This window comes from Oncorhynchus clarkii, chromosome 15, assembly GCF_045791955.1.
Source record: "Oncorhynchus clarkii lewisi isolate Uvic-CL-2024 chromosome 15, UVic_Ocla_1.0, whole genome shotgun sequence".
Lineage (NCBI taxonomy): Eukaryota > Metazoa > Chordata > Actinopteri > Salmoniformes > Salmonidae > Oncorhynchus > Oncorhynchus clarkii.
In genome coordinates, this window is record NC_092161.1 from 9,828,108 (window position 1) to 9,844,544 (window position 16,437).

The following is a 16,437-nucleotide window of genomic DNA, read 5'->3' on the forward strand; positions in this document are numbered from 1 at the left end:
CAATTTGAACCATGGATTGCGATTGGTCAGACCAGCGTCGAATAAGACCTTAGCACAGGTACTTCCTGTTTGAGTTTTGTCTTGTAGGCAACTCGAAAAGGCGAGTAGCAAAGGTCTAGTGTTTTTTCTAATCGAGTACTACAGTCAATGTGTTGATAGAACTTCAGTAGCGTTTTCCTCAAAGATGCTTTGTTAAAATCCCCAGCTACAATAAATGCGGCCTCAGGATGTATGGTTTCCAGTTTGCATAAAGTCCAGTGTAGTTCCTTGAGGGCCATTGTGGTATCGGCTTGAGGGGGAATATACACGGTTGGGAATATAACCGAAGAGAAATCTCTTGGGAGATAATATGGTCAGCATTTGATTGTGAGGTATTCTAGGGTCGGGTGAACAAAAGGACTTGAGTTTCTGTATGTTAACACAAACACACCATGAGTAGTTAATCATGAAGCCTGCATTTCTTCTTCCCGGAGAGTTCTTCATTTCTGTCTGTATGATGAACTGAGAACCCAGCTGGCTGTATGGACGGGGATAGTATATCCCGAGAGAGCCATGATTCCCTGATGTCTTTCTGGAAGGAGATCCTCACCCTGAGCTCATCTACTTCATTGTCCAGAGACTGAACATTAGAGTGTAATATACTAATATACTCAGAAGCGGTGGATGGTGTGCCCGCCTCCTGAGTCGGACTAGAAGTCCACCCCGAATACCTGTTCTCTGCCAACGGTGACTTGGAGAAGACTCTGGGATAAGTAAAGTTGCCCTGGGGGGTACAAACAAAGGATCCAATTCGGGACAGTCGTATTCCTGGTCATATTGCTGGTGAGTTATAGCCACAAAAAAGAGAAGTCAACTGTAGCCATTTATTTCCCTTTATAGTTTATTCACCTAAGCATGACCATCTTCAAAAAAACGTTTCTCCAAAAATAGCTTTTTATGTCAGCAATTAGACATTGTTCTTAGGGGGGGGGGGGGGGGGGGGGTAGTTACCCTCTAGTACCCCTCTAGTCTACCCACCACTGCGACCTGTATGCTCTCGTTGTCATTGGCAGAAGAGAACTGGAAGGAGAGGCAGCCAAAGGAATAATTGGTTTTGGGGGTGACCAGAGAGATATACCTGCTGGAGCGAGTGCTACAGGTGGTGCGGCTATGGTGACCTGCGAGCTGAGATGAGGGGGGACTTTACCTAGCAGAGACTTGTAGATGACCTGGAGCCAGTGTGTTTGGCGACGAGTATGAAGTGAGGGCCAGCCAACGAGAGCGTACAGGTCGCTGTGGTGGGTAGTATATGGGGCTTTGTGAACAAAACGGATGGCACTGGGATAGACTGCATCCAATTTAGAGTAGAAGAGTAGTAGAGTAGAGGGTTGAAGGCTATTTTGTAAATGACATCACCAAAGTCGAGGATCGGTAGGATGGTCAGTTTTACGAGGGTATGTTTGGCAGCATGAGTGAAGGATGCTTTGTTTCGAAATAGGAAGCCAATTCTAGATTTAACTTTGGACTGGAGATGTTTGATGTGAGTCTGGAAGGAGAGTTTACAGTCGTACCAGACACCTAGCTATTTGTAGTTGTCCACCCACATATTCTAAGTCAGAACCGTCCAGAGTAGTGATGTTGGACAGGCGGGCAGGTGCAGGCAGAAATCGGTTGAAGAGAATGCATTTAGTTTTACTTGTATTTAAGAGCAATTGGAGACCACGGAAGGAGAGTTGTATGGCATTGAAGCTTGCCTGGAGGGTTGTTAACACAGTGTCCAAAGAAGGGCCAGAAGTAGACAGAATGGTGCCGTCTGCGTAGAGGTGGATCAGGGAGTCACCAGCGGCAAGAGCGACATCATTGATGTATACAGAGAAGAAATAAAGGTGATTTAAAAAATAAAAATATATGTTTTAATTGTTGCCTTTACTAACTGGAAGCGGAGCCGAATTTAAATCACGACACAGAGAGGCTCTTGTACTACTCCAAACTCCAGTTTATGAACCGAAATCATCCGGTAGAAAAACACATTATCACCCGTGCTTAATTTCCGCAAATAAAAGACACGGTTGCGTAAATTAGTTTTTATCTTTGTTTGGAATCTGCATTCAATTGTTAGCGGAATCTACTTTGAGCGTATATATAGAAGGGGGTAGATGGGATGCCAAGGTAATTATTTACTTCAGGAATTAGTTCGGTAATTTTTACAAAGTCGTCTATGACTTCTATCACAATAGATAACTCCATCAATGTGTTTTATAGCAAGATGCTTTATGGTCTAGTTTACAGTCTATATACATTATCAAGACCTTGCTGGTCGGAAAAGGAATTCTGATTATTCTGTGTGTGTTCCATGTTCTGTTATTTTGGATTGTTTTTAATCATTTTGAAGTGCCTTTGGTGTGAGAAAAGCGCTTTACAAATTAAATGAATTATTATTATAGATCATACAAGGGGCGGTAAGTAGCCTAGTGGTTAGAGCGTTGGACTAGTAACCAAAATGTTGCAAGATCGAATCCCCCGAGCTGACAAGGTAAAAATGTGTTGTTCTGCCCCTGAACAAAGCAGTTAACCCACTGTTCCTGGGCCGTCATTGAAAATAAGTATTTGTTCTTAACTGACTTGCCTAGTTAAATAAGGGTAGAATTTAAAAAAGCAAGTTCTGCCATGTTATTTCGTGAGGATTAACACATCAATACAATGTGTCACAAGGGGTCTTTCTAGACAGTGCTTCCATAAAGGTCAAGAGGCTTGAAAAGGTATTCACTTCCAAACTGAATCAGTCTCTGTCCCCATGTCTTTATCCAAGAGGTCAAACACACGCAGTGTCCCCACGTCTTTATCCAAGAGGTCAAACACACGCAGTGTCCCCACGTCTTTATCCAAGAGGTCAAACACACGCAGTGTCCCCACGTCTTTATCCAAGAGGTCAAACACACGCAGTGTTCCCACGTCTTTAACCAAGAGGTCAAACACACGCAGTGTTCCCACATCTTTAACCAAGAGGTCAAACACACGCAGTGTTCCCATGTCTTTATCCAAGAGGTCAAACACACGCAGTGTCCCCACGTCTTTAACCAAGAGGTCAAACACATGCAGTGTTCCCACGTCTTTAACCAAGAGGTCAAACACATGCAGTGTTCCCACGTCTTTAACCAAGAGGTCAAACACATGCAGTGTTCCCACGTCTTTAACCAAGAGGTCAAACACATGCAGTGTTCCCACGTCTTTAACCAAGAGGTCAAACACATGCAGTGTTCCCACGTCTTTAACCAAGAGGTCAAACACATGCAGTGTTCCCAAGTCTTTAACCAAGAGGTCAAACACATGCAGTGTTCCCACGTCTTTAACCAAGAGGTCAAACACATGCAGTGTTCCCACGTCTTTAACCAAGAGGTCAAACACACGCAGTGTTCCCACGTCTTTAACCAAGAGGTCAAACACACGCAGTGTTCCCACGTCTTTAACCAAGAGGTCAAACACACGCAGTGTTCCCACGTCTTTAACCAAGAGGTCATCCTCTATAGATCACATCTGTGCTTTAGGTTTTTACTTCCTGAGGAGGAGTGGTCCAAGCCAGCCTTAATGGCCATGCAGTGTCTTAGCAAGACAGACTCACTCTCCCAGTATTGTACACATGGACCGGACTCAACACATCCGGCATCATGGAGACAGTTTACCATTGTATCTTTGGCTAAACTCCACTGGGGATCTGTGAGGACAGATGCAGGGCACTAAACAAGCAAGGACTCTATTCCAGATAGCTTAGACAGACAAACAGATAGATTAGAGAAACTGACAGCACATCATTCCTTCAGCACGGGGCTTTCCCATGGGACAGTTACACAGCAAACACCCCGAATCCTATCCTGGCAAAGACAACGGTTCTTTCTCACCGAGGCTCGTAGCACGTAGTGAGCGATATGTAAGACGAATTACAGTGTTAGGTAGCCCCAGTGAGAGACAGAAAGTAAGAAAGAGAGAAGGGGGAGAGGGAAAGAAAGAGAGAGTGTGAATGCACACATTTATCAGTACATCCATCTGTTCTTTCCCAGGAACACGACCGAGTGGGACTGAGAATTGATGGCAAGACTTCTGTGCTTGAGATGCTGATATGTAGGCAACTTTCAAAAAAGGTCAACAACATTAAAAACAAATTAATAACACAATACAGGATTGTTAGAAGTCTCTAGAATTGTGAACCTTTAAAGCAGCATCATACTGTCACCTAGTGGATATGTAGTTCAATAAAAACAAGCTGTGTGGCAGAACGTTCTGGATATCAACTTCTATACCATTACTCGTGGATACATCCCTGTTCCCTCAAGTGTAACCAGAGTAGATATTTATTAAAATGTACTTATGTAGACCATGACAACGGAGTAGCAGAGTTCACCATCTGATGTAGTGTCCATATATCCAGCACAGTGAAAGCCTATACACCCAGCGGGGAATGAACTCAACCAACTTTGTTCAACCTTGAAAAACATTAGGGCCTCCCGTGGCGCAGTGGTCTGAGGCCACCAGAGATTCTGGGTTCGAGTCCAGGCTCTGTCGCAGCCGGCCACGACCCGGGTGGCTCATGTGGCGGCGCACAATTGGCCCAGCATCGTCCGGGTTAGGGAGAGTTTGGCCGGCAGGGATATCTTTGTCTCAGCGCGAACTAGCGACTCCTGTGGCGAGCCGGGCACAGTGCACGCTGACCAGGTCGCCAGGTGTACGGTGTTTCCTCTGACACATTGGTGCGGCTGGCTTCGGGGTTGGATGGGCATTGTGTCAAGAAGCAGTGCAGCTTGGTTGGGTTGCGTTTCGGAGGACGCACGGCTCTCGACCTTGAAAACCATTTAAATCGACTTCCAAACCTTCTCCCGTTTCCACCACTGCCATTACAGACTGAGCAAGAATCTTCGTCTGTTTGGGGTGTCCTCAGGCACAGAACAGCCATATGTTTAATACCAGCGCTGAACAGGTACAGTGAGGGGAAAAAAGTATTTGATCCCCTGCTGATTTTGTACGTTTGCCCACTGACAAAGAAATGATCAGTCTATAATTTTAATGGTAGGTTTATTTGAACAGTGAGAGACAGAATAACAACAAAAAAATCCAGAAAAACGCATGTCAATTTTTTTTTTATTGATTTGCATTTTTAATGAGGGAAATACATATTTGACCCCTCTGCAAAACATGACTTAGTACTAGTACTTGGTGGCAAAACCCTTGTTGGCAATCAGAGGTCAGACGTTTCTTGTAGTTGGCCACCAGGTTTGCACACATCTCAGGAAGGATTTTGTCCCACTCCTCTTTTCAGAACTTCTCCAAGTCATTAAGGTTTTGAGGCTGACGTTTGGCAACTCGAACCTTCAGCTCCCTCCTCATATTTTCTATGGGATTAAGGTCTGGAGACTGGCTAGGCCACTCCAGGACCTTAAAGTGCTTCTTCTTGAGCCACTCCTTTGTTGCCTTGGCCGTGTGTTTTGGGTCATTGTCATGCTGGAATACCCATCCACGACCCATTTTCAATGCCCTGGCTGAGGGAAGGAGGTTCTCACCCAAGATTTGACGGTGCATAGCCCCGCCCATCGTCCCTTTGATGCGGTGAAGTTGTCCTGTCCCCTTAGCAGAAAAACACCCCCAAAGCATAATGTTTCCACCTCCATGTTAGATGGTGGGGATGGTGTTCTTGGGGTCATAGGCAGCATTCCTCCTTCTCCAAACACGGCGAGTTGAGTTGATGCCAAAGACCTCAATTTTGGTCTCATCTGACCACAACACTTTCACCCAGTTGTCCTCTGAATCATTCAGATGTTCATTGACAAACTTCAGACGGGCATGTATATGTACTTTCTTGAGCAGGGGGACCTTGCGGGAGCTGCAGGATTTCAGTCCTTCACGGCGTAGTGTGTTACCAATTGTTTTCTTGGTGACTATGGTCCCAGCTGCCTTGAGATCATTGACAAGATCCCCCCGTGTAGTTCTGGGCTGATTCCTCACCGTTCTCATGATCATTGCAACTCCACGAGGTGAGATCTTGCATGGAGCCCCAGGCCGAGGGAGATTGACAGTTATTTTGTGTTTCTTCCATTTGCAAATAATCACACTGTTGTCACCTTCTCACCAAGCTGCTTGGCGATGGTCTTGTAGCCCATTCCAGCCTTGTGTATGTCTACAATCTTGTCCCTGACATCTTTGGAGAGCTCTTTGGTCTTGGCCATGGTGGAGAGTTTGGAATCTGATTGATTGCTTCCTTTAAGAGTGTGCTCCTAGTCTCCAGCTCGTTACCTGTATAAAAGACACCCGGGAGCCAGAGATCTTTCTGATTGAGAGGGGGTCAAATACTTATTTCCCTCATTAAAATGCAAATCAAATTTATAACATGGATTTTTTTGTTGTTGTTATTCTGTCTCTCACTGTTCAAATAAACCTACCATTAAAATTACAGACTGATCATTTCTTTGTCAGTGTGCAAACATACAAAATCAGCAGGGGGATCAAATACCTTTTTTCCCCTCACTGTAGACTATACTACCTTACATGACATGACTTCCCCTCACTGTACATTAGGATTCCTGTGTGTCAGAAGAGACTGTTTGATCTATTATCTGTTGAACTTCTAACAGTTATAACTTCTAACTGACCTCAAATTCATTCTGTCTGTAGACAAATACGGCATATTTGGTTTGTGTCAAAATAGAGTTAACGGACTGAACCAAAGGGGGAGGGGAGGGGGAGGGGGGGGACTTCTACGACTTGTCTGAAACGATTTGCGTTGCAAAAAGTTAAAGGACAAATTATATTTTATTATGAATCCTTTTTATTAATTTGTGGAAAAAAAAGAAAAGGATATCACGAGGGGAAAAGAAGACTACATCATCACACTGGGGGTGTGGTCTACTACAAGGATCAACCCCATTGGGCGGTGGAAGAGGGGGCAGGACACATATCCAGCTCATATTTTCTTATTATTCAGGTTAGATCCATTCTGGCAAAATGTATTTAGTCCCAACATGGCAACCCTGCTGGATCCATTTAGTCCCAACATGGCAACCCTGCTGGATCCATTGAGTACCAACATGGCAACACGGCTAGATCCCAGACACACCTCACCTGGCAACCAGGCTGGATCCATCGAGACCCAACATGGAATACCCATTACTCCTCTTCATCATCCTCTTCTTCACAGGAACATTCAGGCAGGGAACGGAGCTGCCACTCCAGTTCATTATTTTATTTATCCATCACGGGAGAGGGTGTGTATAGTGGAGGTTGGGGGGAGGGTGTATAGGGGAGAGTGAACAGGGATGTGATTTGTCAGTGTTTGCTCTTCTTTGATTTCTTGTGGGACCGATGCGGAGACCGTGATTTTGACCGTGACTTCTTAGCGGATTTCTTGGGTGTTCTGGAGCGCGATCTCCTGGACCGTTTGGGCGTGCGGGGTAAAGAGGGAGACCTGGGGAGAAAGCACACACAGGAGAGTTAAGGAGAACTGAAGACTGTAACAGCCTTTAAGGACGTTTTCTGAAAGTTATCCACAAAGATAGAAGGATCAGATATTTGATTGCCAAACAGTTGTTCTTCCTCTCAAAGGTAAAAGAGAAAAGCAGAACAACATACTTCTAGAGAAATGTTTTGAAGACATCTAAATGCTTCCTGACCTTTTGGATAACTTCTTGCTGCTGGCGACGCGAGGGGAGTCTTTGTGGGAGGAGCGGGATCGTGACGACGCTACGTCCTTGGAGTAGGAGCGGTCCGAGCGTACGGAACGTTCTGACCTCTCCGAGCGGGGGGACGGGGAGCGAACCCGTCTGCTGCTGCTCCTCGGGGGGCTGCCGGGCGAGCCGCTGTGACGCCGTTTCTTAGCAACCACAGGAGACAGACCGCGCCTGGCAGAGATGATGAAATTGACAGAATAATCGTTTTTTGTTGTCATAAAAGGACTGGCTATCGGTTTTTAATTTGAATCCCAGTGAGATATGAATCTCTGTCAAGGAAGCCCTGAACTGCCAGTCTTTTCAAGGGTGCATATGAATGGTATTTAATCCTAATAGGGAGCGCTTTCCTAGGATCTGATAGGAACCCATCACATAGCTCTATCACTAAGTTTGCTCTTGCTATCCAACCATTATTTATGTCGATCTTCATTTTAGATTTGTATAGAAATGTTTTGTTTCATCTTTCTCACCTCGTTTTATTTTATTTCTTAAGCATTTTGAAAGGCATTTGTTGGAAGAAATGTGGTCTATAAATAAAGCTTGATTGATTAATAGAGCCACTAATGTCATTAAGTCTATTGAATGCATCATGAAGACTACGAGGGACTAACCTGTCTCTCCTGGTCGGAGTAGACTCATCCTTCTCCTTCTTGGCATCTTTTAAACGAGCTTCGCTTTTTTCCTTATCCTTTTTCTCCCTCTCTTTCTCCCGCTCTTTCTCTCGTTCCAGTTTCTCCTTTTCTTTTTCCTGAACAACAAAAAAAAAAAAGGCTTTAAGTTATATTACTGAATGGAAAGCGAAATGATCCATATTTTCCTTTATTCAGCTATGATAGTACACCCAGTAACAATTGGAACTGTTCTCCAGGGAGTATTATTAAATATATATATATATATATATATATATATATATATATTAAATATGTCAATATCTGAGGTATCCTCTAGGATATGTCCTTCAGATGTAAACTTTAGATCATTTGAGGTAAATAACAATGACCGTAATTCATGTAATAAATTACATTGGGAAACAATAGTACAGCTCCGACATTGCATTTGTAAAGTATTCAGAACCCTTTCCCCTTTTTCCACATTTTGTTACGTTACGGTCTTAGTCTAAAATTGATTAAATAAATAGAAAATCATCATCAATCTACACACAATATCCCATGACGACAAAGTGCAAACAGGTTTTTAGAAATTTGTGCAAATATATCAAAAACAGAAATACCTTATTCACACATATGGATTCAGACCCTTTGCATGAGGCTCAGGTGCATCCTGTTTCCATTTATCATCCTTGAGATGTCTCTATAACTTGGAGTCCACCTGGGATAAATTCAATTGATTGGATAGGATTTGGAAAGGCGCAGACCTGTCTACATAAAAAGGTCCCACAGTTGACAGTGCATGTCAGAGGAAAAAAAACAAGCACTGAGGTGGAAGGAATTGTCCGTAGAGCTGCGTGACAGGATTGCGTCGAGGCACAGATCTGGGGAAAGGTACCAAAACATTTCTGCAGCATTGAAGGTCACGGAGATAACAGGGCCTCTATCATTCTTAAATGGAAGAAGTTTGGAACCACAAAGGCTCTTCCTAGAGCTGGCTGCCTGGCCAAACTGAGCAATCAGGGGAGAATGACCTTGGTCAGGGAGTTGACCAAGAACCCGATGGTCACTCTGACAGAGCTCCAGAGTTCCTCTGTGGAGATGAGAGAACCTTCCAGAAGGACAACCATCTCTGCAGCACTCCACCAATCAGGCCTTTATGGTAGAGTGGTCAGACGGAAGCCACTCCTCAGTAAAAGGCACATGACAGCCTGCTTGGAGTTCGCCAAAAGGCACCTTTAGACTATCAGACCATGAGAAACAATCTTCTCTGTTCTGGTGAAACCAAGATTGAACTATTTGGCCTGAATGCCAAGCATCACGTCTGAAAGAAACCTGGCACCATCCCTACGGGGAAGCATGGTGGCAGCATCATGCAGTGGGGATGTTTTTCAGCAGCAGGGACTTGGAGACTAGTCAGGATCGAGGGAAAGATGAACCGAGCACAGAGAGATCCTTGATGAAAATCTGCTCCAGAGTGCTCAGGAACTAAGACTGGGGCGAAGGTTCACCTTCCAACAGGAAACGACTCTAAGCACACAGCAAAGACAACGCAGGAGTGGCTTCGGGACAAGTCTCTGAATGTCCTTGAGTGGCCCAGCATGAACCCGATCCAACATCTCTGGAAAGACCTGAAAATAGCTGTGCAGCGACGGTCCCCATCCAACCTGACAGAGCTTGAGAGAATCTGCAGAGGAGAATGGAAGAAACTCTCCAAAATACATGTGTGCCAAGATTGTAGCGTCATACCCAAGAAGAATCCAGGCTGTAATCGCTGCCAAAAGGTGCTTCAACAAAGTACTGAGTAAAGGGTCTGAATACTTATGTAAATATGATTTCAGTTTATTTTTATATAACTGTAGAAAAAAAATACAGACCTGTTTTTACTTAGTTGTTATGGGGTATTGTGATGTCATTATGGGGTATTGTGATGCCATTATGGGGTATTGTGATGTCATTATGGGGTATTGTGTGTAGATTTATGGAGGGAAAAAGCAATGTAATCAATTTTAGAATAATGCTGTAACGTAACAAATTGTGGAAAAAGTCGAGGGGGGGTCTGAATACTTTCAGAATGCACTGTACGTTCCGTCAGGAACCAAGAGGATTTGGTTCATACGTAATACCTTGTGTAACAGTTTGTCTCTGTAGTGTTCCACCTGTTCTTGGAGACTCTGGCCGGACTTCTTGGGCCTTTTCCCAGACTCCAGCTCGTCCTGGAACTTCATCACTTTGACCTGAAGAAAACAGATAATTTTTTACATGTAGAAAAAAATGTCAACTTACATGATGTGGCCATTGAACATGTGGAGGAAACCAAACGTCTTGGTATCCTTATTACTTTACTATTAAAATGAACAACTCCGAGCCTCATGTGAGTTGTACTTGTTTGTCTGTTTATTTGATAATAATAATATTATATGCCATTTAGCAGACACAGTCAAGCGCAAATGTATTATTATTATTATTATTTTTGTTTTTTACATATGGGTGGTCCCAGGAATCGAACCCACTATCCGTGTGCTCCACCAACTGAGCTCCAGTAAAATGCTGCCATGTTTACCTCTATCTCTCGTAGCTTGGTACGTCTGTCCTCATTCATCTCAGAGTGCTTGGTTTTGGAGTCCAAGTCGTCTCTGATGGGGTTGGAGTAACTGGGAGGCTCCTCTGAACGAGAACTCTTGGTGTCCTCATCATCACTGTCGTCCTCGTCCTTATTCTCCTCCTCTGGCTGCTCAAAGATCTCCCACTTTGAGGTGGTCACGGCTGAGGAGGAAACAAATGCACAATTAAGACAAAAACAGGTTCAGGATACTTTCAAGTGGAATCCTAGCTTGGTAGAAAGCAGCCTATTCAAGTGGAATCCTAGCTTGGTAGACAGTAGCCTATTCAAGTGGAATCCTAGCTTGGTAGAAAGTAGCCTATTCAAGTGGAATCCTAGCTTGGTAGAAAGTAGCCTATTCAAGTGGAATCCTAGCTTGGTAGAAAGTAGCCTATTCAAGTGGAATCCTAGCTTGGTAGACAGCAGCCTATTCAAGTGGAATCCTAGCTTGGTAGAAAGCAGCCTATTCAAGTGGAATCCTAGCTTGGTAGACAGTAGCCTATTCAAGTGGAATCCTAGCTTGGTAGAAAGCAGCCTATTCAAGTGGAATCCTAGCTTGGTAGAAAGCAGCCTATTCAAGTGGAATCCTAGCTTGGTAGACAGTAGCCTATTCAAGTGGAATCCTAGCTTGGTAGAAAGTAGCCTATTCAAGTGGAATCCTAGCTTGGTAGAAAGCAGCCTATTCAAGTGGAATCCTAGCTTGGTAGAAAGTAGCCTATTCAAGTGGAATCCTAGCTTGGTAGACAGCAGCCTATTCAAGTGGAATCCTAGCTTGGTAGACAGCAGCCTATTCAAGTGGAATCCTAGCTTGGTAGACAGTAGCCTATTCAAGTGGAATCCTAGCTTGGTAGAAAGCAGCCTATTCAAGTGGAATCCTAGCTTGGTAGAAAGCAGCCTATTCAAGTGGAATCCTAGCTTGGTAGAAAGTAGCCTATTCAAGTGGAATCCTAGCTTGGTAGAAAGTAGCCTATTCAAGTGGAATCCTAGCTTGGTAGACAGTAGCCTATTCAAGTGGAATCCTAGCTTGGTAGAAAGCAGCCTATTCAAGTGGAATCCTAGCTTGGTAGAAAGCAGCCTATTCAAGTGGAATCCTAGCTTGGTAGACAGTAGCCTATTCAAGTGGAATCCTAGCTTGGTAGAAAGTAGCCTATTCAAGTGGAATCCTAGCTTGGTAGAAAGTAGCCTATTCAAGTGGAATCCTAGCTTGGTAGAAAGTAGCCTATTCAAGTGGAATCCTAGCTTGGTAGATAGTAGCCTGTAGTCGTGGTCTCACCCTGTGCCTCCAGCTCAGACTCGTCCACTGCTTCCCATTTTGAAGGGGCTACTTTAAAGGATGCAGCTTTGGCCGCAGCACGATCCACTAAAAGACAAGGAGGAGTTTGATTAGAAAACTGTCCTGTCGACGTTCGGGTTAAGTCCATAGACCTCTTCCAAGGTAAGGAAACAAATATGAAGTCTCCCTTCAATAATCAACGTGTCCGTATGAGGATGTGTAAAGGTTAAATGGTCACCCACAGGGCAGTCCGTCTATGTCCTCCTCCGGGGCTTTGATGGGCACTCCATCCAGATCATCCAGCCCAAGGGAAGCTCCGTCTAGAGGGGCGCCGGCCACCACGGCAGCCCCGTCCAGTCCTATAGGAACCCCATCCACGTCTTCCAGTGGAGCCCCATCCATGTCCTCCCCAATGGGGGCCCCGTCGATGTCCTCCACTGGCTCATTCTGGGCCAACAGACTAGGGGCCAGATGTTCAAACGTCAGTTTCTGTAGTGAGGAGAAGTGGAGCGGTTTAGGGATTAAAACAAAAAAGAAGCTTCCAGAAGTTATTAGTGCTGAGTGGATGACATTACACATCACCAACATTATCAAATCGTAACATTTCCAATAGTCACACAATATTGTCAAACCACGACAACATTTTCAAATCGTAGCTAATAATAAGATTAGCAAGCATTCGTTAGCAGAACCATAAGAAAGAGGACGAGACGGGGAAGTAGGCTAGCTGACCTCTACTGTGATGGGAGTGGAAGCCGCCTCCTCAGCTGACAAGTTGACTAGACCCAGGAAGACGTTCTGTAGCTTGATGAGGAAGGGATCTGGGTACACGGCCCAGTCCTCCCACGCACGGAAACACGCCATCACTCGTTGCTGTGGGCCAAGAGAAAACACTATTTTAGAAATTTGAAACGGTAAAACCCTGTCCAGAAGCAAACCCTATAGCCCCTAAAACCCAGGCCCTACACCCTAGCCTAGGCCCTGTGTAGTTCTGAAAGATATAGGTGTAGGTAACATGATTAAAACTGAGAGGAAAATGAATACAATTGAATATACCTTGAAGTTCTCTGATTGGAGGTGACCCTGTGTCGACTTGTATGTTGCATTGAGGTCCGAGAAGACCTGGCAGAGCTTGGCCTCAAAGCTGTGTGAGGGACACGTTCAACATATTAACTTGTGTTGGAAAACATCTTCAATGCCAATATATACACTGCAAAGTTACGCAAACCAAAAGCAAGCAAACATCACAACCACCGAACCCAAACTCAACTACTTACTATTTCCTGTAGTACGACGCGTTGGCTACTTTAGCAGACGAGTTGTACAGCACGTCAGACACAAGATATAAACGTGCAATCTGAAAAAAAACAAGGAACAATTAAAATAAAAACAACATTTCAGACAAACTGGCCAGTCCTCCCTGATTTAAATGGAATAACTACGATAAATAGGGACTCATTTTACGGCACGTTTTACACAAGCCACTCGAGGCTCGTTCAGAAAACCAAACACCACAAGGCAAAAAAGGAAGTTTTACAAAGAAACAAACATGGGTGAACGCAAAAAACAAAAGTTGTGTCTTTATTCACCCATTTACATGGAAATTCATTTGGGTGAGGTAAGCATACAAAACAATGCTATTTACATGCAATAGAAGAAGCAAGATGTCTATTTCACATAGTCTATTTCACATAGTATGTCACCTAACCGACGGTTTACCTTCTTGGGGAGTGGTGTCTTGAGGATGGAGAGAGACTCTGTGACACACTCTACGATCTCCTCTGCAGCCTCGGCATGACTCAGACAGAACAACATGGCCTCTGCTATGTCACCCTTCCTAGGAGTCAGACCTCTCAACAGCTCTTCTAGCTGATCACGCTCTCTGGGGGGGGGGGGGGGGGGGATAAGTAGTTCAACATCATTTTTTATGTTTAAAGCTAGTAGCCTTGTCTGACCCCAAATGACGCACAGAGGAGTCTATCTCCTGTTTCTGTAGTGTGAGGCAGCGTGATGTACAGGACACCCCCTGGACAGGACACTAGTCTATCTCCTGTTTCTGTAGTGAGACAGCTTGATGTACCAGTACATCCCCTGGACAGGACACTAGTCCATCTCCTGTTTCTGTAGTGTGAAGCTGCGTGATGTACCAGTACATCCCCTGGACAGGACACTAGTCTATCTCCTGTTTCTGTAGTGTGAGGCAGCGTGATGTACAGGACACCCCCTGGACAGGACACTAGTCTATCTCCTGTTTCTGTAGTGAGACAGCTTGATGTACCAGTACATCCCCTGGACAGGACACTAGTCTATCTCCTGTTTCTGTAGTGTGAGGCTGCGTGATGTACCAGTACATCCCCTGGACAGGACACTAGTCTATCTCCTGTTTCTGTAGTGTGAGGCTGCGTGACGTACCAGTACATCCCCTGGACAGGACACTAGTCTATCTCAGTGTCTTTAGTGTCAAGGTACGAGTAACTTTGTCCACATGCTATTGTGCACAGCACATTTAAGCCTGGCACATCAAGAAATTGAAAGTTAGCCTTAGTGAACATTGAATTATATGGGACTGACCTACTGAGTAAATCATTTGTCATAATACATTTTTTGCGAATCACCTGACTGCAAGGCATGGCTCTATGCTTGTGGTGTTCTTAAGTACGGGGAGGGTGTTGTGGGTTTCTCCAGGTCTTTCTGTGTGGACTAACGAAGGCCACGGTTGACTCGTTGCTTCACCAGATTCTTTGTGCATTTGTTCATTAGAGAATACCAATATGTTAATGACATTACAAACACGGAACATACTCCTCTTTTAAGCATCCTTTCTTCCCAGGCTCCTCCTCTTCCTCCTCTGGCTCCTCCCCCTCTTCAAAGTTGCCGTGTAGGTAGGGGTTGAGGGGAGGAGGGCGCCACAACGAGCCGTTCTTGAACATGCGGAATTCGTCCGTCCGCCATTTTGTTGGCGCTTCTCCCTGTGGGGGGTTAGGACATCATTCACATTAGATTAGACAACAAGGACATTGTTCAGGGTATCAAACAGTACCAAGTTGAACAATGCCTCTTCTTCCTCCTTTTCAATGTGACAATATTAAGAGGACAGACATGTTTGACCTAACCAATCATGAGGGGACAGGCATGTTTGACCTAACCAATCATGAGGGGACAGGCACGTTTGACCTAACCAATCATGAGAGGACAGGCATGTTTGACCTAACCAATCATGAGAGGACAGGCACGTTTGACCTAACCAATCATGAGAGGACAGGCATGTTTGACCTAACCAATCATGAGAGGACAGGCATGTTTGACCTAACCAATCATGAGAGGACAGGCATGTTTGACCTAACCAATCATGAGGGGACAGACATGTTTGACCTAACCAATCATGAGGGGACAGGCATGTTTGACCTAACCAATCATGAGAGGACAGACATGTTTGACCTAACCAATCATGAGAGGACAGACATGTTTGACCTAACCAATCATGAGAGGACAGACATGTTTGACCTAACCAATCATTTAAAGGTGGCAAGGTAAAAAAATCTGTCGTTCTGCCCCTGAACAAGGCAGTTAACCCACTATTCCTAGGCCGTCATTGAAAATAAGATTTTGTTCTTAATTAATTGATTTGTCTAGTTAAATAAAGTTTTTTTTTTTTTTTTTAAAAGGACAGACATCAGAGTGATAAAGGAGAAGGTAATAGGGGAGGATGTGACGCAGGAGAAGGTGTCTGGTCCATACTGACCTGTAGTATGGAGTAGAGTTTCCAGCGGTAGTAGACATGTGCTGGGCTCTGGTTCTCAAACAGAAACCTGCCCAACAGAGGCAACACGATGACTAACAAGTCAACTTGTTGACGAACAAAATACACTTTGGTACATGACATAATCATACCGGTGATCATAGGAGACACAGAAACATACCGGTACATGGGATTGCTGAGCTCTCGATTCATGATCATGGCTTCGAACATGGGGCCCTCACGCACCACAAACTCGATCATTCGGTGGATGAGAGAGAGCAAATTCCTAGAAGAAAAACACAGTTAAAACAAAACGAATTCAGAGCAGTCGACCCTTCTTCTCCTGAGGCCTGTCTGTCTGCTTGTGAGACCTAGAAACAGCCTCTGGGCTACACACTATCACAACACATCCAGATGTACTAGACCAGGGTTTCACAAACTCGGTCCTGAGGGGTACATGTTTTTTTGTGTGTTTTTTTTTGCTCCAGCTGATTCAAATAATCAAAGCTTTGAGTTCATTACTTGAA

General features: G+C 44.6%; 1 protein-coding gene across 2 annotated transcripts in view; it reads right to left on the minus strand.

The window, feature by feature from the left end:
- Positions 1-4,035: 4,035 nt before the first annotated feature.
- LOC139366897 (U2 snRNP-associated SURP motif-containing protein-like) overlaps positions 4,036-16,437 on the minus strand; it is a 28,258-nt gene continuing 15,856 nt past the window's right edge. For both annotated transcript variants that reach the window (XM_071104641.1, XM_071104640.1), the window contains 14 exons: positions 16,092-16,196; positions 15,914-15,980; positions 14,974-15,140; positions 13,891-14,053; positions 13,449-13,528; positions 13,228-13,315; positions 12,904-13,044; positions 12,414-12,660; positions 12,172-12,258; positions 10,860-11,062; positions 10,423-10,533; positions 8,300-8,436; positions 7,632-7,859; positions 4,036-7,426 (listed from right to left, as the gene is read on the minus strand). In XM_071104641.1, the coding sequence (XP_070960742.1) occupies positions 7,288-7,426; positions 7,632-7,859; positions 8,300-8,436; positions 10,423-10,533; positions 10,860-11,062; positions 12,172-12,258; positions 12,414-12,660; positions 12,904-13,044; positions 13,228-13,315; positions 13,449-13,528; positions 13,891-14,053; positions 14,974-15,140; positions 15,914-15,980; positions 16,092-16,196 (1,963 nt within the window). In that variant the 3' untranslated portion in view covers positions 4,036-7,287. The remainder of the gene's footprint in view (positions 7,427-7,631; positions 7,860-8,299; positions 8,437-10,422; positions 10,534-10,859; positions 11,063-12,171; positions 12,259-12,413; positions 12,661-12,903; positions 13,045-13,227; positions 13,316-13,448; positions 13,529-13,890; positions 14,054-14,973; positions 15,141-15,913; positions 15,981-16,091; positions 16,197-16,437) is intronic.